This window comes from Abramis brama, assembly GCF_963993115.1.
Source record: "Abramis brama genome assembly, chromosome: 3".
NCBI classification, from domain to species: Eukaryota; Metazoa; Chordata; class Actinopteri; order Cypriniformes; family Leuciscidae; genus Abramis; species Abramis brama.
Window position 1 is genome coordinate 29,684,964 of NC_139965.1, and position 26,660 is coordinate 29,711,623.

At 37.9% G+C, this 26,660-nt stretch overlaps 1 protein-coding gene across 2 annotated transcripts in view; it reads left to right on the top strand.

The window, feature by feature from the left end:
• Window positions 1-24,459, top strand: part of tox3 (TOX high mobility group box family member 3) — a 50,953-nt gene extending 26,494 nt beyond the window's left edge. The window contains exons 1-8 of one of the 2 annotated variants that reach the window (XM_084107919.1): window positions 802-924; window positions 1,244-1,322; window positions 6,393-6,455; window positions 13,534-13,782; window positions 20,014-20,277; window positions 20,386-20,613; window positions 20,908-20,988; window positions 21,976-24,459. In XM_084107919.1, the coding sequence (XP_083964045.1) occupies window positions 1,251-1,322; window positions 6,393-6,455; window positions 13,534-13,782; window positions 20,014-20,277; window positions 20,386-20,613; window positions 20,908-20,988; window positions 21,976-22,725 (1,707 nt within the window). In that variant the 5' untranslated portion in view covers window positions 802-924; window positions 1,244-1,250 and the 3' untranslated portion in view covers window positions 22,726-24,459. Of the gene's footprint in view, window positions 1-801; window positions 925-1,243; window positions 1,323-6,392; window positions 6,456-13,533; window positions 13,783-20,013; window positions 20,278-20,385; window positions 20,614-20,907; window positions 20,989-21,975 lie in introns of those variants that run through there. The other variant, XM_084107918.1, reaches the window with a different exon arrangement.
• Window positions 24,460-26,660: the final 2,201 nt, after the last annotated feature.

Here is a 26,660-nt window from a genome sequence, read left to right on the forward strand (position 1 = left end):
TATATCAACCACGCTGTTAATCTTCCACAACCTGTTGATTGCTTTGTTTCTCGACACATTTCTGGAGGGCAGCCATAACTGTGTTTTCCGAAGGACTCCTGTCAGTGGCGCCAGGCTACACAGCCACAAATTGGAATGTGGCACTGGCCCGGGAATACAGCCAAGATTTAAATTAGACAATAACCTCTGGCCCCTCATGCAGGCTCCTCTCTGCAGCTGTAGGCTGATCCATTTGTTTAATATGGTGGAGTATTCGCTAGAATAATAGGCTGATGTATGAGCGGGCTCTTAACAGTTTGTGTTTCACAGACTTGCAGAGACTGAACAACTGGCAGGCAGTGCACCCACTGTAGATGTACCCAAACTGCAATAAAGGAAATGTACTGTATGTTACGCTTGGAGAAATTAGTTGTGGAAATGATGAATACAAAGAAAATTCTGCTTTGGAAGTTTCACAGAGAGTTGCTTGGTAATAAGAAAATGCATTTAACATTTTTATAGGGTACACTTTTTATTGCGTTATTTATTTTATTTATTTATTTATTTGTTATTATACAGAGCTTGTAATGTTGGTACATTCCAAAACCTGAAATTAAATTAGGTGCAAGTCAGCATACATATTATAAACTGTTCACTTGTGTGTGTGTGTGTGTGTGTGTGTGTGTGTGTGTGTGTGTGTGTGTGTGTGTGTGTGTGTGTGTGTGTGTGTGTGACTGGATGTTCTGTTCTATTGTGGGAATCTCTGAAGCCATATCCAGGGTGTTAGCTTTACTGTGGCACAGAGCCAGTGCTGTACCCAGCGAGATCAAAGATGAAGCTTCAGCTAGTCAGTGCTTTCTTTAAAGGTTTTCTGTAAGGATTGAAATGGAATAACTGACCTTTGACTCCAGCACAGGAAGTTACAGGGGTTGTCATTAATCAGAGGTATTTAGACAAGACAAAACAGGGCCGATTTGATTTTAATCTAATTGGTATAGAAGATTATTATTATTATTACTCTGATGATACTGAACATGTTACTATTATTATTAAAAGTAAAAGTAGTAGCAGTACAATAGTAATGTTGTTGATGATGATGATGATGATGATGATGATGAAGATTATTATTATTATTATTATTATTATTAATTTCTTCTTTAATTCAGCATTTTGTAACACATGCTGAGATTAATATACTCAACCCACATTTTGTCAAATCTATTAATTTAATTTGCATTCAGCCATCCCTCTTTATGCATTACAGTGATATAATGCCTGTCGTGCTGAAAGCTCAGTGGATGGAAACTCAAGGACTTATGGATCCATTTCATATCTCTCATCTGGTGGGAAAAATCTTAAAAAAATCTCAAGTATATAGCTCTCAGATTTCATTGTTGCCACTTGTAGCTCTTTTAGCAATTGTGCACTAGTCCAGATCTTCTCTTTATCTCTCTTCCTTATATATTTGTAAAAGGCCAGCATCTACAGCAATAAATATCATGTAATGCAATTGTTTTAAATGGCACTTTATACACCCTGAAGTATAGCCGAATGCAGTAACAGAACGAAAAAGCATAGAAGAGAGAAGTGAAAGAAAGCAAGGGAGAGAGAGTGAGAGCATGAAAGAGAAGGATGAGAGGAAGAGGTGACTGTCTAAAGAGAGTCTCTGTCAGTGTGATTGTATTCTCTCTGTGTGCAGTGCTTTCATCTAATGATTTTAGCTTTAAACTGACTTTTAGAGATCGATTTCTCCTGTGGATCAGAACGGCCCTGCTTTAGGCTCTTTGTGTGGGCCTGCTGGACAAAGATGTCAGTTTACACATTTCCCTTCCTGAGCTGTGTGTGCTTATGTCATTTTATATTTGTGTGTATCGCTTATATTGTGTATATGTATGTGTTGTTCACGCCATCTTAGAGGCTAGTTTTTCTGTTTCCCTTAAAGCACCAAAGATAATTCCTTTCTCAAAGTATTATATTTTTATAATAAAGTAATCTTGCATATGCGTCATACTGCAGTATGTTTGTTCAACTCATCCATTTGTAGATAATGACCATGTGACCTCAGTAATTCTTCAAACAGGCTGTTGGTCATGGTCACATTCTTCTCAAGTGGATTGTGTTTGGGTTGTGCCGGGTATTAGTTCTGTAATATTGTTTTCCCCCCGGGATGATTGAATTCACTCTGTTGTAATAATATCTTATTTCCCTCTGGAAACACTTGCATAAGAATATACAAACACTCAGGTTATGAAACCCAGCTCAGTCTGGACACTGGTGTCCAAATCCAGTCAGGAACAGTTTTGTGTAACAACACTAACATGAAGATTGTCTAATGGAACCATTTTTATGTTTGAAATGTGTAAAACTACGTTAAAACACGTTAATTAAAGTGATAATGCTAAAAAAAAGAAAAATAAATAAATAAATAAACTAAGGAAATTTAAATTTATTTAATTAACAATATCTATTTAATTTAAACTCATTAGTTGCAAGTAAGATATTTTTTGAATATATATATATATTCAGTGTATATATATATATATATATATATATATATATATATATATATATATATAGTCAGTATATTCTGTACTATACATTGTCTGATTTATGTCCATTAAAGCACTAATGCTAATAAATAAACACTTAGGAAAACAAATGAGAATAAATACTGAAATTTACATCACTAATCTGCTGGTGGGTTGTTAAATGACTAAGTTGACTAGTCATCCATTGTGACTCGTGCCTAATATGGGTGTGTTTTGAGCTTGTTACTGTTCACTAACGAGGCAGAGGTATAGCGTTTGCATTGCTTCTCTCATCTTGTTAATTACAGAGGCTCCATTGTCTGATCTGACCCATTTTCAGCATTCTCTCTTTCATTCTTTCAGTTTGTCTCATCCTCCCATCACAGCTAATCTCATTTGGCATCTGGCTCAATCCCACCCTGCCATGAACATGAGAGGGTCTGCTCTCTCACTGAAGAGAGCCAAGAGCGACAACAACACCCCGTGTCCTTTTCCATTCACGCTAACTTCTGTTTCCTAAAAGCTCTCTTTCATTTTATTTCTGTTTATCGGCATCAGTTGTTAAATGTACAGCTGACAAGTGGAAGGTGATTTAATGCAGCACTTCTTGTCCTTCTGTTATATTTCTTTGAGAATAATGTTTGTTCAATTAATATTCATGAGTCGTGGATCTCCATGTGTCAGTGATGCGAGGCAGAGAGGCAGGTAATGGGATTTAAAACAGGGTGAATGCTGATGGTGTGAACGAATAACTTAAAGCCTGGAGCAGTGCTAGTGTGCACACACACACACACACACACACTTTCTTCCCCTTTGCTGTTTGTATTATGTAGACCCACATTAGTGATGAAATGAGGCATGAACTTTTTTCCATCTTCTCAGAATCCACCTTGTGTTCTCTCTCTGTCTCTCATTTGATAGATCTCTCTCTCCATCCCTTTCTTTCTTCTTTTTTAACTTTCTCAAAAGATGATATTTTGCAAATTCATTGGTAAAGTCAATATGAATTGCTGTTTGCAATCTATTTTCCATAATGTAACTATTTAGAAGTGGATATTTAATGGTAAAAAAGTATGAGGTGGAATCAATTGGATCATAATAAAACATTACATACCAGAATAGAAATAGTCCGAATGCGAGATAAAAAAATGCATAAATTGATATTTGACACTTCACTCTTGAAAATAAAGGTATTGGTATCTATGGTTCCACGAAGAACCTCTATCATCCGTGGAACCTTTCCATTGCATAAAAAGTTCTTTATTGTGGAAAAAGATTTTTAGATTATTCAAATATTCTTCACCCTAAGAAAAGTGGTTGTTCTATGGCATCGCTGTGGAAACCGCCTTTTTAAGAGTGCTGATTAACATTTATCCAATAGCCTAAGTGGGCCTAAGTGATGTCAGGAAACTTTATTACATTTTGATTTAATGATAATGGATGAACTATTTTTTTTCCTTGGAATAGCATGATTCACTGATGAATCATTCATAATAATACACATTCATTTAGAAAATTTTCAAAAACTTTTATTTCATGTTGACTCTGAACAGTGCTGCAGTTATATTGATTTGTTTATTAATATTAAATATTTTTATACATTTTTTTATAATTATTCTCCATTTTTGGAGGGTGGAATGAGGGTAATTATTTTCTTTAATGAGATGTTTAGTCAAAGACCTCTCTTTCTATCTCTCTCCCCATTGGTTGCTCCAAAAACTGCTTTTCTCATACTACTCTCAACCAGCTCACACCAGTTCACCATCATGGTTTGGAGTAAATGGCACCTAAACTGCACCGCTGACAGCAGACTTTTCCTGATATGATCAGAATGCTTTAACAAAAAAAAGCATTAAATACACATGCACTACAAAAATGTTCATTTTTCAGTTTTTTCTATTTCCAGAGGCATTATACCGCTGACGTTATGGTGCTGTGTTGTGCAAGGCAATGTGTTGTTCCTCTTTAGTGTATATGCACCAGGTGAGCGCTCCAAAAGGCCTCCTCAGCCCAAAACACCTGCTCTTCAAGTCCTGCAGCTGCCGCAAGGCCTGTGTGTGTGTTTGTGTTGTGCGCGGTTACACGTGTATATGTGCTGGTTAGACTTTTAACATTTCAGCTAATTCTTTTTCTTTCCCCCACCGCTCTTTCTCTTGCTCACTCTCTCTCCAGGGCATAGACTAATTAATGGATACCATTCGCAGTTGATTAGCTACAGTTCCTTCGGTAATTACATTCGCATACTAACCACTCAGACAAAAAGATGAGGGGGGGGGAGAGAGAGAACAAAGCAAGGGAAAAATAAATTAATGCTCTTCTCATTTTGCTCTGATCTTAATTTGTTCCTGCAATTGTTTGCCCTCCACAATAAGATAAGAAAGCCCTTTTCCCCTCTTATTCCGACTCTTCTGGTTGTGTAACGTCTGAAGGAATCACTTTGTTTTAAACAGACAAAAGCTTGCTGTTGGATGCGCCATTGAATCAGGGCCTTGAGGCTGTTGTGAAGACTTTTTCTGGCTGTTCTGGTTGATGTTTGTGTGTGCGTGCGCATGGTGTGTGTGTGTGTGTGTATGCATGATTTGTCTGGTTATAGAGGGCCCTCTGTGCTGGCCCTCCAGCTGCTAACCCATAATTCCTCATTTTGCTCTTCCATTGTTCCTACCTGTCAGTGTATTTGTGTCTCAGAAGAAAAGATAGGATGCCTGCCATTTCAACAATTTGCCATCATGTTTGATTTAGAGGGGTACAGATAGAATAAAGGATCAGAATAAAGAAAAGAGCTCCATTTAGAAAGGAAGCTGTAGAATATTACATGGATATACTGTAGAATAAACAACACCACCACCCCATTATATTTTCACATGTAAAATAAAGAAAATGACCTGAATATGTATGTAGCGTCAATTTTAACATGTATTATTTTTTAAATAATCAGACCTTTGTGTGTGGGGTTGTTTTGCAGTGCTATACAAGCTGCTTTGTGTTCACCTGCTGTAATAAACTGTGATCTTTCATCAGCCTGTGTGGGCATTTCAGATTATTAAGACGACTGTGTGACTCCCCCGCTTTTCAAATGCAAAGTTGCCACACCTAGCTGCCCCACTGATGTACAGTACGATGTGAGGTGCATTAGCAACTGGGTTACTTTCTGTGTCTGTCTTTATTATTACCCAGTTACATGAGGGGCGAACTAATCAATGAACCGTTTTGGTACTGCTTTGCAAGATAGAAGAAATATTTCAGATAACATTAATGTACAGGCCTGTCAGTATTTCCTATGGCTGTTTGATTCCAGAATATTTGGAATTGATTCTGAAATTAGAATTCAAGTAATTATTATCATCCTTTAAAATCTGGATTTTAAATGACTGTGTTCTGTGGCTGTTTTGTGATTTATTATTTTTTTATTATTATTATTATTTATTTTTTTTATTATTATTATTTTTTTATTATTTAGTCAATTCAAAGTATCTAATGCAATAATTGTTCTCACTAAATGCTGACAACTTGACAAATAATTAAATCTGATTATTTTCATTTATGCAGCAATATATATTAATCAACAGCAGTATTATTTACCTACTTATATAGGTTTACTAAAATATTTTATTACATGAAATTGCAACACAAATACTTGTAAAACACTTGTAAGACACAAATTGAATGATTCAAAGATTTATCAGACTGCCCCGAATAAAGTCGACTCCCCAAACCCAACTCAGAATCAAAGAATTGGTTCATTTTGGATTCATTATTCATCTCCCATCCCCACTATTTTGTGCATAAAACAAAATCCATTGCTATATTGTGACTGAAGAATACAACTACAGTGAATTAGAGAGAGGTGCAACTGAAATGACTAATATATTCTCGTTTCTTTTGCAGTTTGGGAATAACAACAACTACATGAACATGGCTGATGCCAATGGAGCCCTGCTAGCAGGAGATGTGAGTACATTGTTGCAGATAACCTTTACATTTCTATGGATGGTAAACCATTGTTAGTTCATGCCCAGCAGTATTATTCTGGAATCACTAAACAGTCATTTCCATGTCTAACCATTTATTGTTTCAAAACAAAGTCAATTCATTTAGCATGCTTGCCTCTCTCTACGTTCAAATGAAGTGATTAATTTCAGCGGCAGGTGCACAGCTGCTGCATTTACATAAAACATGATTAGCTCCCTACATGCCTTCCTGAACTGCTTTGGGATTTTCCACACCCCAAACCCTTTAAGCTTAGAGCCTGTTACGCCAGCAGCTACGTGTTAATACACATACGCTCCCTATGTTATAATCTGACTGAATGATTCCTCCAGTGGAGCTGATATGTTTACCAGCGTTAACAGTGCAAACAGCTCAGTACTGACCAGAGGTTGAGGAGCACATGCAGGGGGCACTGAGTGTTGAGATGGGATTAGGGTCACTTTTGCAGGGGGATATTCCACGTTTTCACATCCTGCTGGTATGCTCCAGGTTACTGCTAAAGGAGCATGCATGTAAACACCTGTCCCCATGATCATTTAAAGATACCATCAAGCTAGAAAAGGAAAGAAAAGTGGCACCTCTCACAAAAGTCACTCTTTTCCATAATTTTTTATCCTCTGTCAGTGAGTCTGACAATATACTGCAAATCACAGGTTGTGTATCTCAGGCTGGCCCTACTATCTGTGTGTGATTCAGGTGCTTTACAGTACGTGTTGTCACTCACTGTTACACTCACTGTTGCCACTGCCTGATTTCCATCAAATTTCCAATGCAAATCTCCTTCTCACAATCTCAACGGCATCAATAGACTCATGCTGGCTTAGCAAAGATAATGCCTGTGAACATGAAGTACGCGTGTTGCACATTTGTTGGTAACGATGGGTCTGTGTGGGCCTCTCGCTTCATTTTCATTTTAAGTTCAGGTGGTCACAGGCAGTTGTACCCACATTTGATGGAGTCGGTTGCAATCTCCATAAATTCTTCTGATAAAAGTGTTCCTTTGCTGAGGCCAAGCTCCAAGTTGGCACCTGCAGTGGAAGTAGGGCTGTCGAGTGTTGACGGAAAATTTCCCCTAGTTGAAATTTTTCCTAAGAAATAATGTTTCCTCCTTCGCACTGCAGCTGGTATTATGACACATGACACAATGAAATTAGAAGCATTAATATTTAAATTCCTCTTTCCCATACCTGAAATATGTGTAGGGGGGTGGAAGGAGGATATTGTTTCTTGTAACTCAAGCTGAAGAGAAATTAAAGGGACTTTACCCTAGTGAGTGCTGTAATTTCACAGTGTGATGGGTTTTCCATGAGCTTTAGCTCTTTCATTAATCTGCTTAATATGTCATCTTTAGGCGAGAGAGAGAGACCAGGAGAGAGGGGCTAAATATCTCTGAGCCTGACACTCTGCACTTTGTATACAGACCTGAATATACTGTATATACAGTAACATTAGTTTTAATGTAAATCAGGTCTATATACACATCATCCTGTTATATTTCTAAATAGACCTTTGACGATAAATACTATAAATTTAACCAAATATTTTTTGAGTAAATAATGGCAGCTATGTGGTTGCCAGAAATTCACTGTAAAAAAAAAAAAAAAAGTGACAGTGTCAGATATTACGGGATGGAATAACTTCACAACTTAGAATTGTATATTTCATTAAGTGATAGAATGTTAATGTACAAATCTACTTGAACTTCCAAAATCTGCTTTCTGCATTAATATGATAATACAGGTGGGGACAGGCCTGTCCATAAAACACTTTATCTACTTAAAAATTACATGTTTAATTCAGGATTACTTCAATCTGTTTCTTTGCTATGTTTTTTGTGTGTGTGTGTGTGTGTGTGTGTGTGTGTGTGTGTGTGTGTGTGTGTGTGTGTGTGTGTGTGTGTGTGTGTGTGTGTGTGTGTGTGAAATTTACCAGCATTTTTTGAGTGAAAATTGTTCCTACACTAAACTATTTTCAGTGCTGGGTAACACATAAACTTAAAACATTCAATAAACATGCTAAATAACAGAAAATATAACACAAAATACCCTAATGTACATTACTGATTACATAAATGAGAAAACAAACATGTGATGCGTCACGTAGGGTCTTCTGGGAATGTCATTTTACTGTTTTTCTCTTTGAATTACATAGTAAAAAAAAAACACACATAAATTGCCAGTATTTACAGTAAAATTGCATAGTTTTCACATTACATAGATAACTTACAGTTAACCAATTAACAAGTTTTACTGTATTTTCCTGTAAAAAATTAATCAATAATTCATAAACATTGATCAAGAAATATAAATAATATTTCATACATGATAATATATGTAAACCACATTATCTTGAGCATTGATGCTACATTAATGCTACATGATATGGAAACCATATATCACAGTGCTTGATAAGGTGACCTCTTCCTTCCTGCTGTTGAACCGAAACTGATACGGCCATATTCAATTCCACTTAGTAATATCACTTATCACACACAATCTCATTACACACACATGTAATCACTACTGTATATGTAGAAATGGATTTGGAATGGCTGCTATTGGACTCTGAGAGTCTTTGCCACTGTCATCTGAGGAGAGCTTTTCTCTCTGCTGAGTTGATATTAGGAGCTTTGCTCTATCGATCCTTCTAACCATCATGCTCAGTAATTGTGATTCACTGCCTTTTAACAACTGCTGCTTATGTCTCTGCTGAATCAGTTTACTAAATCTACAAAGTGAAAGGGGTTATTGCTTCATAATCGGTGCTATTGTTTTACCTTGGCTATCTGACTTTAGCGTATTAGGGTTGATGGATGGGGCCTATGATAACTTTAGTTAATTCTACAATAAGTAAATCCACTAGCCTAATTACTCTTCAACAGCGATGACATAGAAATATGCAATATTCTCTAGATGGCTCTAGAAGTCTATACTGTGCACACAGCTGAAACAGTGCTGGAAGATCATCACTCATAAACCAGGATCTTATACTAGCTGTTTATTCTATGTACTTTTATGATTTTGTTATTTTGTTTACACATGTAAGTAGTTCATATGTTCATTAAAATCACTTGTTTTTGGAGGGTTTTTTTTACCCTTTGCACCATTAATTATGTTTCGAAATAAACGGCTAGCCTACCTAATCCATCGCACAGCTTGAAGACATTAATGCATATAGAGTACGTAACTACAGTGCGCTCTTTTTTTTTCCTTCGTGTGTCTTCTGCACGTTTTGCACATGAGCCGCACACACCTTAAAACTACGCACTCCACTGATGACCTTGCTTAATCGACCATCAATAAGTTTTATTGATTAAATTATTATCGACAATTAATCGATAGTTGATTAATCATTAGCGGTCCTAATATACACATTCCAAACTCAGACCTCTCTGGGTGTTTTCACACCGAGTTTGTTTCAGCTGTCTCTTCAACGGTTTGCATAACTTTAATGTGATTGGTTCAAATGAAAGCAAAACTTATATTTATATATTAGCATAATATTTAAAAATGCATAAATAACCTTTACAGGTTAGTATATTCAAAGGAAATAATGGCAAGCAAAGGAGAAGATGATCTGCTTAATTTATGTCTGTGCAGATTAAATAATAATAAACACCCCTGTAAACTCCACACAGACTCTCAAAGGTCATCATTCAGCTTTCTGCACAAATGAAGGCTTGAGGGTTGGACCTCATTGCAATGCCAGGTAAAGTGAGGAAATTATAGCAGAAATATTACTCTATTGTGTTCTGTGCACGGATGATGTATGTATAACCTGAGGCTGTCTGTAAATTAAAATCAATCCTGAATAATCTCAAGATGTTTTTGTAATAAACATGATTAATTTATCACAATTGGGTTTGCAGAAATTTGCCTCCAAACATATATTCATATAAAGTGTAGTGTGTGTTCTGTTTTACTGGAATCATATTCTATTTTAAGCTATAAACTATAAGATCATGTTTTATTATCAAGCCTAAAGATCAATATTTGTTTTTATTGTTTTATTGAACAAGGACACTGAGTTTGGTGTGTTGAAAAACTGCACCTTTTAAGTGGACCAACAAGTGAACCGAATGAAAATGAACCTGCTGGTACTTGCATTTACACTGAAATTCAAAGTAATGACAGATCTATTTTTAGTCAACTTGGGGTTTAAAGTGTTTTTTTGTTTGTTTTTTGTTTTTTAAATGAGATGTTTAGTTCACTTTAGTGAGAAATTAGCTTGTTTGATTGACATTTTCTCATATAAGTGTCATGCAAGTCAAACCGATCCAAGATCACTTATGTAAAAAATAACTGTGAACACACTTAAAAACAGCACTTTCTGAAGATTTACACAAATTGACCACTGACCTAATCTTTACACACACACACACACACACACACACACACACACACACACACACACACACACACACACACACACACACACACACACACACACACACACACACACACACACACACACACACACAATACACTCTCCAGTGACTTACCACCTCATCCCGCAACACCAGACTTACACTGACAGCTGACAGCTTCTGTACGTCAGACATAATACAACCACATCTCAATTCTCATTTACACACACTATACTCAGTCACACACACACACCACCTCACTGTCTCTGAGAGCAGATGTTAATTTAATCTCTGCCTTCTCTCTCTCGTCTCATTGTGTTCAGTCAGGTATTCAGTGTTTTGTTTTGTTATTTGTAAAGGTCAGTGTCATTTTAGTTATGCTCTGATGTGAAAAAGATGAAAAAGGGACTATATGTACCTCACATTTGATCTTTGAATGTCGTATCAGATCTTACAGCACAGCTGTGTGTTGTTGGGACTCTCTCTCTCTCTCTCTCTCTCTCTCTCTCTCTCTCTCTCTCTCTCTCTCTCTCTCTCTCTCTCTCTCTCTCTCTCTCTCTCTCTCCTTCTCACGCTTTCTTTTTCTCTGCGGTATTGTACTGTGAAAACATGCTGGCACTGCAGGTCTTATTCATAGATAAAGGTCATGAAGTAAAGTAAATGAAAAGAGCACCACTCTCTTCCTCTCTCTGTGTTCTCTGCTTTGCTGTCATTCATTCCCTTCCATTTTATCAATCTTGTATTTATTTATTTTTATTTAGTTCCTCTCTCTTCCTCTATTTTACTTCCCTGTTGGCCCTTAAATTCAGTGTCCGTGATGTCCTGTGATCACTGCCATGTGCATGATATTCGAAGCGTTCTTCTCTCATGACACAATTTTTATTATTTATGCCTCAACGCCGCTGTTTTGATTAACACACTGTTAACTGCTGCAATGCCACAGGGAGGGAAAATGAGTTTGTAGCTTGTGTGTTAATGGAGAACTGGGAAACAGAGCTGTGCTGGCCACTAATGGCTTTAGTTGGAGGTAATGTGAACATGTGTTAGGCACTGCAAGCCCCTGGCTCTCTCTATGACAAAACACACCACTGCCTTTACAAGATCTGCTGCTCACAGCTTTGGAAAAAATGCTGCAAGTTAAATGCTGGAATGGAGCCACATAAAAAATGAAAATAAGAGGGAGAGGTGACGGAAAAAGAGCTGATTATTAGCCTTACCCCCTTCGACTGGATCTCATCATACAGGCATTGAATGAGCTTTGAGTCTCTCTCTCTCTCTCTCTCTCTCTCTCTCTCTCTCTCTCTCTCTCTCTCTCTCTCTCTCTCTCTCTCTCTCTCTCTCTCTCTCTCTCTCAATAAATATATATATATATATGTGTGTGTGTGTGTGTGTGTGTGTGTGTGTGTGTGTGTGTGTGTGTGTGTGTGTGTGTGTGTGTGTGTGTGTGTGTGTGTGTGTGTGTGCGCGCAGGACTGGGGGGATGGTGGTCAGGTTTTACCTACACTGTGAGGACCAAATGTCCTTGTAAGGACGCCTGAAAGTACCTACATTGTGACCAGCCAACGGCCAATAAGGAAAAGGGCTTAGTAAATGTACTAAATAAATTCTAAATTAAAATCTAAAATACAAAAAAGGTTTTTGTAAGGGTTTAGTTTAGGTGTAGGGGATTAAAAATATCATTAGCTCAATGTAAAAAAAAAGAAAAAAGAAAAGAAGTTCTTGGAAAGACTCACTGTAGTGTGTGGGACTTTCACTAAAATGAGAAAAACATTTCTATAATCAAAAAATAAATACTGTTGGCATATTCCCTGTGCACATAATTCGTTTACAAAAGAGAAGTAAAAAACTGGAAAGAAAAAGGTTGAGAATGAGGAAGTAAGAACATGAAAGACAAGATATAAAGTGACAGCAGGAAGAAAGACAAACAGCTTTAGAGGATGAATGATGTGTTGACATGATGTTGATATATTTTTTCGAGGTAGTGAAGGAAACTCATTGAGAGTATTAAAGTGAAGATGGAGAACAAGATTGAACATGAAACTAGAGAGAGAGAGAGAGAGAGAGAGAGAGAGAGGAATGGAGGTCATTGAATTCCTAGATGAGGAGGAGCCAGAGCAGGTAGTCAACATAAGCAAATTAAGTGTGACGATAATGTAATTCACAGGCAGAGGGATTTGGTCGTTTGATGAACAGAATTGTTGGTGCAACTGAGAAGAACAAAATGTGACACTTCTGGACAGCTAAAATAATCTGTGTGAATATTCTCTAAACCCATCACTCCCTGCACTCCCTTTCTCCTCCAGCCAACATCATCCAGCTCGGATTAAGCGGCTTTAATTTTGTCCTCCTGCTAGTGTGATGATAGCACAATATTGCATTTCAGAGTCAGACATCTTGTTTTTCACACCCTGTTTAATGGAAAATGTAATGGTTTGAGTCTGAATGAACATTTTCTTGTACAAGTATCAAATAGGTGTTCTTATCTCTTCTTCTCTGGTCAACATATTTCACAGCTCTGAGATTAAATGTTTTCATCTTATAAGAAATCAGTAGGTTTTGTTTAATTGAATTACTGTGGTTCTTCTTTTTAACAGTATTAAGAATTTGTGTGATTTCAGGATTTCTACTGTGTCCAAATTTTGTGCAAAAATAATTCCTTTGTCTTTTCCTTAGACATTTCATACTCCGAGTCTTGGTGACGAAGAGTTTGAAATACCCCCCATCACCCCTCCGCCTGAGACCGAGCCTGGTATGGGCCTCCAGGAGGTGGACTCACCTTTCCCCAGGCTACCTGACCACCCCAACTCTCAGCGGGGGTCATTCACCCCGCAGTTCCCACCCCAGAGCCTGGAGCTGCCCTCGATCACCATCTCCAGAAACATGATGGAGCAGGAAGGACAAATCAACAATGGACATCCAGGGGTAAGTGTCTGGTTATTTGCTTGGGCATCTTAAAAATCTTATTGTTTACAGATGTTGAAGGCAGTTGTTATACAAAGGCAACGAATTCCACTAAATAAATTTCCACATCATCATTCACTGGCAGTTACATTTAGATTTTAGCTTCACCTGTATTTAGGTGCAGATTTAAATCCAGGTAGTTTTCCTCCTCTAAATGCAAATAAGTTTGCCAAAGGTGTTATGCGCAAAACAAATCAAGGTGCCTGATGTTACGTGTCAGTGTTTTAAAACTAGTAGAAAAAGTTTGTAGACAAAGCCTTAAAGGGATAGTTCACCCATAAATAAAAATTCCGTCATCATTTCATGTCATTTTCTTTGGAATGTAAAAGATAATATCCTGGCCACTCTTTCCATTTTAATGAAAGTCAATGAGGTCTGGTTCTCTCAAGCTCCAACATGAAGGAAAAAACACACACACATACACCATAAAAATATAATTTTGAACAAGTGTTCTCTCTATGACTCATGCGCTTTCAATTCCAAAGCTCTTCCTAAGCTTTGAAGGAACAGACTGAATTTAAGTCATTATTCACTGGCAATCTTGACATCCCCTCTTGTTCTCCTTGGTAAGTTCATTGATGAGTTCATCATCGGTTCTCAGGTTCATCTCACTGACTCTATGATCTGGTAGTAATGGTTAACAGCTCACTGGATTAGAAAATTATCATTAATTAACTTCAGTTTTGGTTTGTTCATCACACAAAGCTATTGTATGGCTTCAGAAGACTTTGAATACAGTGCACGAGTTTTGTGTTACTTTAATTGTAATTATTTTTTACCTTAAAGATTGAAAGCTCCTATACTCATTTATTATAACTTTGTGGAAAAGAGCGACCAGTATATTCTTTAAAATACATTTTTTTGTGCTTCATGGAAGAAAAAATGTCATACGTACTTAGAATGACATGAGGAGTAGAAAATTGTGACTGAACGCTTATTTTTGAAAAGACAGCAGACTTTCTAACAGACAGTAGATGCAATAAAATTGGTCTGCTTGGCTGAATATATTTATACTTTAACCTAACATGTATGGTAAAATAAAGGTGTGTGCAAGCATTTGTTTCATAATAATCATGTTTTATTGTCAAGCTTTTATAGCGGTTAATTCAGGTAGAGAAATGGGTCCTAAATGCCATAGACATGGATTCACCAATAAGGGAAACATTGAAAATGCCATGGCTAGACTAGATATATTAAAAGTGCTAAAATAGAAATGAAATAATGTAATAATGTGTGGCAGGCTTTTGATTTTTTTAATTCTGTATAGGTCCTCACTCTCCATAAACAAACATACAGTGGTATGTGTATACGTGGGATAAAATATCTTTATTTACATTCCAATATAGATAGGCACCATCAAATTTTATTGCTCCTTTCTTGGCCATCCATGCTGCTGGCAAGTAAAATAATTGCAGCTTTTAAAATATCTGTGCTGCATAAGTGACTGCCGGAAGGCTTTTTGCCTAAAGAATTTTCATTTCATGGTCAGTTAAGCTCGTATGCATCTGAAAAAAAAAAAAAAAAACGGAACCTTGACACAATTACAACACGGCCTGTTCTCACTGCGCTGTGAAGGGATTAGATTTGATTCTCCAACATTATTCCTCTTTAGCAGCTCTTTCTGTGGACAGTGGTTCTGATTGTGTCGGGACTATATTAGCAGGTTTGGGGGAGAATGAGGGCACTCTGCTCTGTGCCTGGTGGCATTGTGACCGTCCCTCCGATTCTTCTCTATCGCTCATCACTCATTGTCCTCCTCAAAGACTCTGTCTCTCTCCTCTTAATGGAATTGATCTCAGTTTGTCCTCCTCTCTGGGACTGGTACAGACAGTGCCGTGCCTTTGACTCCATGCCTCACATTTATAAAGGACTTAGTAAGGGCTAGCAGAATTTAGCACTGTAGCCTCTAACGTTGTCCTTCAGTCATTTTGATGTGTTTCAGAATTATAATTTTACATCTAATGCAGGAAGACTGACCAATAAGTAAAACTTGGGGTCCAATTTATGTAATATTTAAAACAGATGGGCAGCAAGGGAATAAAAGAAGAATGTATGTCAGGAGAATTTACACATTACCTCAAAAATCCATTCCAACTCAACTAAAGAGCAACTTATATGCCCTTTGTGTTTCTACATTGAAGCCAACTATTCCTCTAATTCTTTCCCTCTAATGCTCCACGTATGTCAGGCGAAATTAGCCGCAGATGCTGCTGGCCGAACCCAACTCTGCAAAATCCATTTCTCAGCTGTGAAGAAGTCTGGCAGGATTCAGAATGTGAAGTCATTATTTATTTAATCTCTTCTCCTAACAAGCTCCTGCATCTCTTTTGAGTCTCGTTGGAATCTGGGTTCTGACTGGATCTCAGAGTAGACAGAAACTGATGAAGAAGCAAATTATTTGATTACCTATTTAGACTAAGTTCAGAGGAGATGTTCTTGGAGGTTGTGCAGAGCAGGTTTATCATTCCCATTTTGTTCTTGGAAGTCATCTTTTTTAAACACTGGCAGAAACAGTTAATTCCGTTTGCTGACATTCTTTTGTTATGCATACATTTGATACATTGCAATACAATGCATTGTTCTGTGCATTAGTGTTTTGTAAAGACTGTAAATGAATGTATGATTATATGTATGTATGTATGTATGAATATAAGTAAATAGTTAACAGTGAATCAAAAAATATAATTATGGTCTATTGAATTGGCAGTACATTTGTATAAAACAGGTGTAAGATTCAGAGCACTCAACAATGGTAGAGCTTTAAAACATGATCCCTCACAAACTGACGAGGATCTGACTGCTGTGTCTGTGAATAAAATGGAAAATATGACCAGTGTTGCAGAAACTATATTTTTCTTCTCCTCCAACACCAAACACACAGACACACACGCTCACACTTTCCTCTCTCCCCCACTCTTTCTCTTTACACTTTTCTGTTATCTTATCTCCAAGCTGAGTAGATGTGACATCAGTTGTACATCAATCTCTGAAAGTGGATTTTTTTTCTTCCCCTTCACCTTCATGTTGTTCTTTTTCTTCTTCTTTTTTCTGTCAGACAGCCATTGTGACATATTGGGCCAGTAAGAAATGAAAGATATTCATGCAGGCATGCAATACTTGTAATGAAGTCTTAGCCTGACCTTCTGTGTGATTGATTCTGTAATTTAGTTTTCTCAGCCAGTACTTGAAATGAAATGAAATCATGTTGAACAAGTTTTAAATACCCATAGTGCAACGGGAGAGATGGAGGGAGGGAAGAGGAAAGGAAAAGAGATGAGAGAGAAGAGAGGAAGGTTGTAGACTGCTCTTTTTTTTTCTTTTTTTTTAAGGCATTGGAACAATGTTTTGGACCATTTTTTTTGAGGGGGCAGTTCGTACAGGGTGTATTGAGCATGAACAGTAGTTGAGCTGTATGAAACGAGAAAATGTGTGTGTGTTTTTAGAGAAGAGAGTAAGTAGGTGGAGGAGAAATACGAGTAGAAAACAATTTATCTTCACGCTACCATGGTCTCTGCAAGCATTCAAAATTCCATTTTCTTATTTTTTTTTCTCTCGAGGAGCCAGTAATGCAGGTGCCCATAAATGGTTGAAAAATAAAGCAGCATGTTGGTAAAGGTTCCAGTGCAGCTGTGAATATGTGCTGGGGGCTGATAAACTATTCATAATAGAACTGACCTTTTCACACTGGCCAAACTTGTAAGATTCATCCTTATAATTACCATATAGATGATTTTACTCCTTTTTCTGTTATGGAACATTTCCAAGAGCTCTACAGAAAGATTGAATGAAAATTGAACTTGTTAACATTCTTTTCAGCATGGAACAGCTCATACCAAGCTGCTTTTAATAAACTCTCCAATTCCTTTCCCACCCCCCCACAGAATCCCGAGGCCAGTATCTTAAAGAGCAGACCCGATACTCTCAGCCATTGACACGGCATCTTCAGATTCTTATCCCGATCGTCTGAAAGCAGTATTGGTTATTTTATGGTTATGAACACATGCTGGAAAAAAGAGTTATATTTTCTTGACTGTTTAGTTGCGGTTTCTGCTTTTGATGAAAGGGGTGAGGATACGATTGGAGGCAGAACCAAACGGTCATCCATCAAACGTCTCAGTGTGTTGGACAAGAGGCTCGTTGTATGGTGTAGCTGTTTGGTCAGCATCTCTTTTTGGCACCTTTTAATGTCAGAATCTTTTGTGCCTGCTGTAAAGTATGTTGGGGAATAAAGATACGAGGAGGAAAAAGGTTATTTTTTGCTGGAATACAGTTAGCCGAGATGGGCTGATTGCTGGAATAATAGCAACATTTGCACAAGCACACGCAAACACACAGAGGAGAGGATAGGGCACATCTGGCCTCTTTTCTCTTCAGATAAGAAGTTATTTACAGATTTATGAAGACTATCAAAAGCATCTGTGTAGATGTGAGCTGTGTGTCAGCAGACAATGTTCCAATCAAAATGCAAATGGAGGGTGTGCAGCAGGGACATAAATAAAAAGATTGGATACTGACTCACTCATTTTACCAGCTAAACCACTCTGACAGCAGAAATCACATTTCTTTCATTGCCTACAAAGGCTGCTATTAGTGAAAGCTGACTGCTGTTTGTGCGAGTTTAGTTTGAATGGTCCATCCATCGTTCTTTCTTTTCCATGTGCCGATTATACTCATAAATATCTATTTTACACAAAATCATCTCGTGTTTTTCATTTTCATCAGATAATGTTGTCAAATCATTAAATGCTTCAAGATAAATCACAGCCTTTTTTCAGAATTCACATCTGTTCTGCTTTGTGCTACCGGATCAAAGTGCTCCTGGAACTAAAGACCAGTTCTGATAGTGTCTTAGACCTCATTCACCAACATAGAGTAAAATCAAATGAGTAAGTGGGCATATGGTTGTCTGACGAATGTTGCATGTTCAAATCATTGATCATGTCGATGTATTCACATGGGGGAGAAAGCCAGAACACAGAGACTTTGATAAATATGAGCCCTCAAATGCTGCCTTACATCTCTGTGATTCTCTCCGCTCTTTACATTACTGACACACAGAGAAGGCTGTAGTGATTTCAGGGCATCGAAGGCTGTTAGAGTGAAAGTGTTAGACACAGATGGTCATGACTAATGAACACAAGTAGACAGGTCTGACACAAAGACTGCTGCTGGCTCTGCATTCTAGCGATGAAACTAATGCAAATATTGTTTTGGCGAGGGTGTAATTATGTCATTTATTCAGTGATTATTTAGTTGTTTTTTTCCTTTTACCAATCTCTTTTACTTGATACTACTTTCTTTAAAAAACAACAGTGCATATTTTCCAGGATATGATGTTGAAAACCGCTATTGTTTTGTAGATTGTTTTTTTGATAAGGCACAGATTTGATATAAAGCTGTGTGTGCCCAGGGAATTAATACAAAGAGAATGTAATCTGTGTGTGAGGGAAGGTGTTAGAATATTGTACTAAGGGAGAGGGTTCAGCAGGTCTGGCCAATAAGGCCAGGTGCAGTGCTTTATGATGTGTTGACACATACAGATATTGAGTTTGAGTCTCTAAAAACCAGATGGAGAGAAAGGAACGGAGTTGATGTAGAATGAAAAAATGAACAAAGGAGATCAAATGAACTCATGGTTTTCTCAAGCTGTTTGAGTTGATTTTGCTCTGTAATCTGGTTGCTTTTGGAGACTGTCAAATGCTATAATTTTACCCTCTGTTCGGTCAAACGCATCAGGCTCCTGCATACCCTACCCTGTTTTGGTCAATAACTGACAAATGGCCAATTTGTCTAAAGCTTTTATTATTCACAATCTGCAATTTTTCACAATATTGTGATATATTATAACAATTTAAAATAACTTGTCTTTAAGTATAATGTATCATTCAGTGTCACATGATCATTCAGAAATCATTCTAATATGCTGCTTTGGTGCTCAAGAAACATTTCTTATTTTTATCATTGTTGAAAATAGTGCTTCTTAATATTTTTGTGCAAACTGTGATACGTTTTCTTTCAGGATTCTCTGATGAATATAAAGTTCAATAGAACAGCATTTATTTAAAATACAAATCTTTTGTAGCAATATTTTGTAACAATAACTTTTGATCAAATTAATGCATCCTTGCTGAATAAAATATAAAGTTGACACCAAATATCTAAAAATGTTTTTGTTGTCTGTTTGCTCTGCAGACTATTGGTCAAAGCCACCTCCGTCAGTACCCTCCAAACCCCACCATGGTGATGCGCTCCATCATTAGCATGCACAACCCCAATGGCATGATGTCACAAAACCAGCTTACCACCATCAACCAGTCCCAGATCAACACTCAACTGGGGCTTAATATGACTGGATCAAACATTGCTCACACGTCCCCGTCCCCACCCGCCAGCAAATCGGCCACACCCTCTCCATCCAGCTCTATTAACGAAGACGATCCAGAGGAAGGAAACAGGGTGAGTGCCATTAAATCCATGCAATGTTTTATGCAGTGTTTTCACCATAACGTTTAAATCAACATCCAAATAGCGAGATTTTATAATAAGTTGCCCTCTCTCTGTCAGGTGATTGGTGAAAAACGTCCCGCCCCTGACACAGGTAAGAAGCCGAAGACGCCCAAGAAAAAGAAAAAGAAGGATCCTAATGAGCCCCAGAAGCCAGTGTCTGCATACGCCCTGTTCTTCAGAGACACCCAGGCGGCCATTAAAGGCCAGAACCCTAACGCCACGTTTGGAGAGGTGTCCAAGATAGTAGCTTCTATGTGGGATGGACTGGGAGAGGAGCAGAAACAGGTATCAAACTGTTGTCCTGCGTAATAACCTCGTGATGTGCTGTAAATCAAGCCGTCTGCCTGTCTTTTTTCTTGAGTTAGAATAACAAATGTTCTTAATTTCTGCTCAAATTTTTGCACAGAATGATTCATGTCAGGTGTTTCAACAGACTGCTTGATATTTCACCCTTCTTTAGTTTTTTATTACCGGCTAAGATGAAGCCTGCAGGCTCTCCCTGTTGTGAAACGCATGCTTGCCAGTCAATGTTCCACTAATTATCTGTTTATAACACCTCATGTATTCTGTTCTTCACAGGTTTACAAAAGCAAAACAGAAGCAGCAAAGAAGGAGTATCTGAAAGCTCTTGCAGCGTACCGTGCTAGCCTTGTGTCAAAGGTGAAGATGTTTTCTGTTTAAACAGCTCTCCATCTGTCTGTTTTTCTTTCCTTCTCTCAGTCTACCTCTCACTGTTTCCTTAATTTTTTCTCAATTCATCCTGTTTTCTATTATATTTCTGTTTACCAGTATGTTAATAATAGTTCAGCTCACTTTCAGGCTCAATGACTTTCATCTTGAGTCCTTAACCACTTTTAAAAGATAAGACCTTCTGCACAGTAAACTTTTCAAAGAAAGCACCAAATGTAGAACTGCTGAAAGCTGAAAAGTGGTTGAAAAGAGCAGTTGTTCTATGTCTAGGAGCAGTGTTTATTCCTTTGTGCATTAGTTAACATCCATTGGTTTGCACGAATTGAATTTCTAAAAACCAACTGGAAAGGATTTAAATATATGATTTTTCTACACACAGAATTCTCTTGCATACTTAAATGTGTCTGTGAATGTGTTTGTTCCATCACACTAGAGGTGTAAAAATAGCATTAAATACAGCTAACAAATTAGAATGAGATATTCTTATGATCCATCATACCTCATTAACTCGCTGGCGGCCGGGAACATTTGCATATTTGTTGCTTCTTGTAAAAAATGTAAATCATTTTACACACAGTTTAGCACTACTGTTGTTCATGTATGTTAAAGTTTAAGCAACTCAAGAACTGGATATTTATGACACCACCATCACATTGCTCTCGATTCAGCAGTTGAGTAAATCTATTAAGCCTTTTTTTTTTTTTTTTTTCAGAAACTCCAAACTGTAATTTTTCTTATTTTCAGTGTGCAAGTCTTTTCCTAGGCTACTAAATAATATAAATCCCTTTCTTGGCAAGTTCTTTAGATCACTGAATCTAAGACAGCAGCAATTTTCTCTGAACAGCTTTTTCTGTCGAGTCAGTCACCAGATCAGCACTAATAAAGGAGAGGGCACTACAAAAGAAAGAATCTGTTGAGTACCAGAATTCATCTGACCGATCTCTATTTCTGTCTCAGGCTGCCGCAGAGTCAGCGGAGGCCCAGACGATTCGCTCGGTGCAGCAGACTCTCGCCTCCACCAGCCTGTCGCCAGGGCTCGTGATGCCTTCACCTCTATCCCAGCACCCCTCAATGTCTGCCGCTGCACAGGCGCTCCAGCAGGCCCTGCCTCGAGCCATCGCCCCAAAACCTCTGCAAATGCGCGTCGGCGGCAGCCAGATTGTTACCTCGGTCACGGTAGCTCACCAGAACATGACGCCCGGCGGCGTTCAGTCACAGCTGCTGGGGCAGATGGGAGCGGGTGGTCCGCAGTCGGGCGTGTCGTCACAATTGAGTCCACCGATGCAATCCCGGCACACTTCCATGCAGCAGCAGATGCAGCAGCAGCAGATGCAGCAGCACTTGCAGCACCATCAATTGCAGCAGCAGCAAATGCACCACCAGCAGATTCAGCAGCAAATGCAGCAGCAGCATTTCCAGCATCACCTGCAGCAGCAGCTTCAGCAGCACCACATGCAACATCAGCATCAACAGATGCAGCAGCAGCAGCAGCAAATGCAAATGCAGCACATGCAGCAGATGCAGCATATGCATCAGCATCAAATGCAGCAGCATCTCCCTCAGTCGCAGTGTTCGCCCGTGCAGCACTCGCCCGGCACGCCGCACTCGGCCTCTCTCGGCAGCCCGCCACCCCCTCCCGCTCCCCAGCCTCACCCCTCGCAGGTACAGGCTCACGCGCAGGTCCTGTCGCAAGTGAGCATCTACTGAACCAAAAGCCCTCGGACCTGCAGTTGCGACTCCACGAGAAAGGCAGAAGGAAGTTGTTATTGAAAAGCATCATTACAAGGTTGCTTTTTTTAAGTTGCACTTAAGAAGTGTGTAAAAAAAATATGAATGTTATACAAAGAACTGTCCTTTGTTCTAGATGGATATAAGATACGTTTTAAAAGGACAAAGCTTCTTAGCTGGATTTTTTGTCTATAAGATAGGCTGAGCTACCGGGAGGTCTGTTCATAGACTTGAGTGCCCAGTAGTCATTTGTATGTATATTTAGTTCATTGGGGTTTTTCTCTCTCTGTTGTGGAGTTTAAACTCTGTCGGAGCATGATGACATGGGAAGAACATTTAGAGACGATCACAAAAACACCTGATTGGTTTATTTAACAGCTTTATTTATGAGGTTGGATTCACTCTCACCACCAGACAAAATGAAAGAATGAATGAATGGGGAATTCAGAAAGAAGGCACTGCATCACAGAAGGGATAGAGATGAACTGAACAATGCACAGGTACTAAACTGGTCATCAGAGACATGCTGAATGGCTCTTGCACTGTCCGGCCAGTGTATCGTCAAGTCTACCTTCTCTTCTTCCCTTTTCCATCATCCTCCTTGGCATTCCTACAGATGAAACTGTTTAACAGTCACTGTCGGGAAGCTCTCAATCAGCTCACCCTGCTTTTAGAACCACGTGGTGTTTGACACATCTCATACTGTTATCAAACAGGAAAATATGTAAAACACAGAGTTTTGCTGGACTATTTGACACGGTTCCATAGATCATTTCTGTCATCACGTCTCTAAACACTTTTTTTGACCTGCTGTATGTGTTCTGAGGAAAGTGGAGAGAAAGTTCTTGGAGTTGCTTTTCTCCTCTAGCCAAAACCCTCAAAACTCTAATTCACTTCAACAGTAGTAACAGCACTCCAAAAATCATTCTTCTCTGTAATTATCTTTACCTCAGAAATGTAATTGAATAAGTTATGTTTTTTTTTTTCTTTCTTTTGTGTAATGAAAACACATGGCTAAATGACTGAATTTAGGCTGTTGGTTTACTGAGTGGGGTCTTTGTATTTCATAATACCCTACACTTCACAAGGACAGTTAAACAGGAATCTTATCAGATGTTTTTTACTATCATAGAAAGGACATGGAAGTATTTTGTGCCAGCTGTAAAAGAATCAGTGGTAAGATAAAAGAAAATGAAGTTGTACATTTTTCATACCTCTTGTTGTAAAGTTTTAATATGTGAGACTTTAAATGCAGATGCTGGCAAGCTGACCTGTCACCTGCTTTATCTCATAGTACTCTTTTCTACTTTTTTATGAGTTACAGTAGCAGCAAATCATTTGTTTGTATTTTTTGCTTACATTTCAAAATTCATTGTTTTTAAAAAACCTGACAGTAAAACAAATACAGTTGATGTCATTTGGAAACTCCACCTGCTTTTAAACGTCATCAATGTCATTTATTAAATTCTATTTTTGCCACCCAAAAACACATTTAAAAGAGGCATTCCATCTGCATCATCATCATCATCAATATTATACTAGCCATAATTTTGTATTATATTGTCTCTCTGTTTGCAATTAAAATAATCAAAAATATTTATTTCAAGGAACTGATTCATTTCAAAGATTATATTAGCCATACTTTTGTATAAAATATTTCCTCAATGTGTCCTTGTTAGTTCTGAAAGATTTCAAATAAAGACATCAGTACTTAAAATATTCTGTTTATTTCGGATACACAGGTGTATATTTTTCATGTACCAACTCAACTCAAACAGATATTTGATTCTATTTCTTTCTACAAATGTTTGAAGTGTTGGTGTGTCTATGTATGTTTCTGTTATGCCATGAGTCATTAAGATGGGAATTCACATCAACCTCCTTTTCCACAGTGTTCCACAGTTTAATGACCCCTGAGCCCCCAGACACAAATATTTGTAGGGGGAAGGTAGGATAAAAAAATAAAAAAGGCTAATTATCATAAATGCACAATAAGCACGTGAGGACAGTGCTGACCGGTGCTGGTTTTTTACACGCTATGCCAGACAGAAGGGAAGGAATCTGTGCCTGCGCATATCTTGTTCCACATTAATAGAATTCTCAATCTGTATTTTGTACCCAATTAGTTAATTTTGAGAATGCTTGTGCTATTTGCATGAGAGAGGCTGCCGTGATTGGCTCTCGAGTCGGGTTTTGTGTCACAGAGAAGCCCACACTCTCACTCTTTGATTAATTGCAGCATCTGTTCTGTCAGAGGGTGTAGTGGAGAGGTCTGCAGGAAAAGTGCAAATAAGTGCTGGCAACAGTCTTAAAGCGCCTATGATGAAATGAAAATTAAAAACAGCGAGTACCCCACATGCCCTGAATTTCAATAGCAAGAAGTGGGGAGAGAGAAGGAGGGAGAGAGTGGAGATTGCTAAGCGTAGAATGTAAGGGTGGTGTCCATGGCGACCAAACACATCCTTTAAAAACAGCCGGTAATGAGGGGCCGGGAAATAGCGCTTATTATTCCGAACAGTCTCATGGAGGGCAGCATCAATAATGCATGCAGTACCTTGTTATTTGGTAAACCTTGTTATCCGCATGGTCTCAGTGAGGATAAATATCTCGCAACAAGGGTTGGAACTCTGACACACCCCAGTGATGAATGAATGAATAAATAAATAAAGGTTTGCAGATATTTTCAAAACTTGTATTATATGTCTTAATAACAGCGGATGATGTTGGCACACCAGTGATTATAAATCCAATTGTGTGCCGTTTCAGGGACAGAATGAAAACTGATCATTTCTACTAGAGCTCATTTAAATTCAATCAATGCTTCATAATCTTGTGAAAATGTCAATGTTTTAAAGTGTAGCATAAAATATGTCTTTTTCCCCATATAGTGCCATTTAAATGCTTGAAGGAATAGTTCACCTAAAAATGATAATTCTGTCATCATTTACTCATCCCAAACCTATATGACATTCTTTCTTTTATGGAACGCAAAAAAGATGTATGAAGAATTTTCAACAGTTGTGTCCATAATATTGTCTTCTGTGTTCCACAAACAGCTTTAAAACAACATAAGGGTGAGTAAATGACAGAAATTCGATTTTTGGGTGAACTATCCCTTTAAGTAAAATGTTAAAACATTCATCAAAGCAAACATAAATTCCACCCCGACTGGAATTACCCTAAAGTAGAGCTTATGATGTCTATCTATAGAATCTAGTTCAAACCACAGTCACATGATTGCACAGTAGTGTTATTACATATAACCTAATATTCCACTGTAATTCATCACGTGTGTGTTTTTCTCAAATACTTGTGGAGAATTTTTTTGTCCCCATGAGGAAAACAGCTTATAAATCATACTAGGTGATGCTTTTTGAGAATGTAAACATGCAGAAAGTTTTTTTTTTGTTTGTTTGTTTTGTGATGGGTATGGTTAGAGGATAGAAAATATAGTTTGTACAGTATAAAAATAATTATGTCCATGGAAAGTCCCCATAAACGTGTGTGTGTGCGCATACATATGCATGCATTTTAATTTAGCTTATGTTAAAGAAGAAGATAGTAGAAAAGGTCATATGCATTGTGAATGTCCCATTTTTGTAATATCAATCGATGATTGATTAGCTATCTTTCATTACCCTGCTGTCTACGCAGATACAATGTGAGCTGTGTGACAAAAGGTCTGTGGCCTGAGGCTGAGACCGTGACCTCAGTGCCAGTTTCCATCAGAACAGGAAGAGAAATGACCCTCATTTATATTATTATATTGCATTTAAGATGGATTATACTTTCTACCAAATTCAAAGCTGAACGGCTGCTGTTGAATGCATATGAAGAGACTTATTTTAGTTAGCAATCAAGTATAAGCTACCTAACTACATTATGCAAATTTGAATGAAACGTTTGATCAGTAA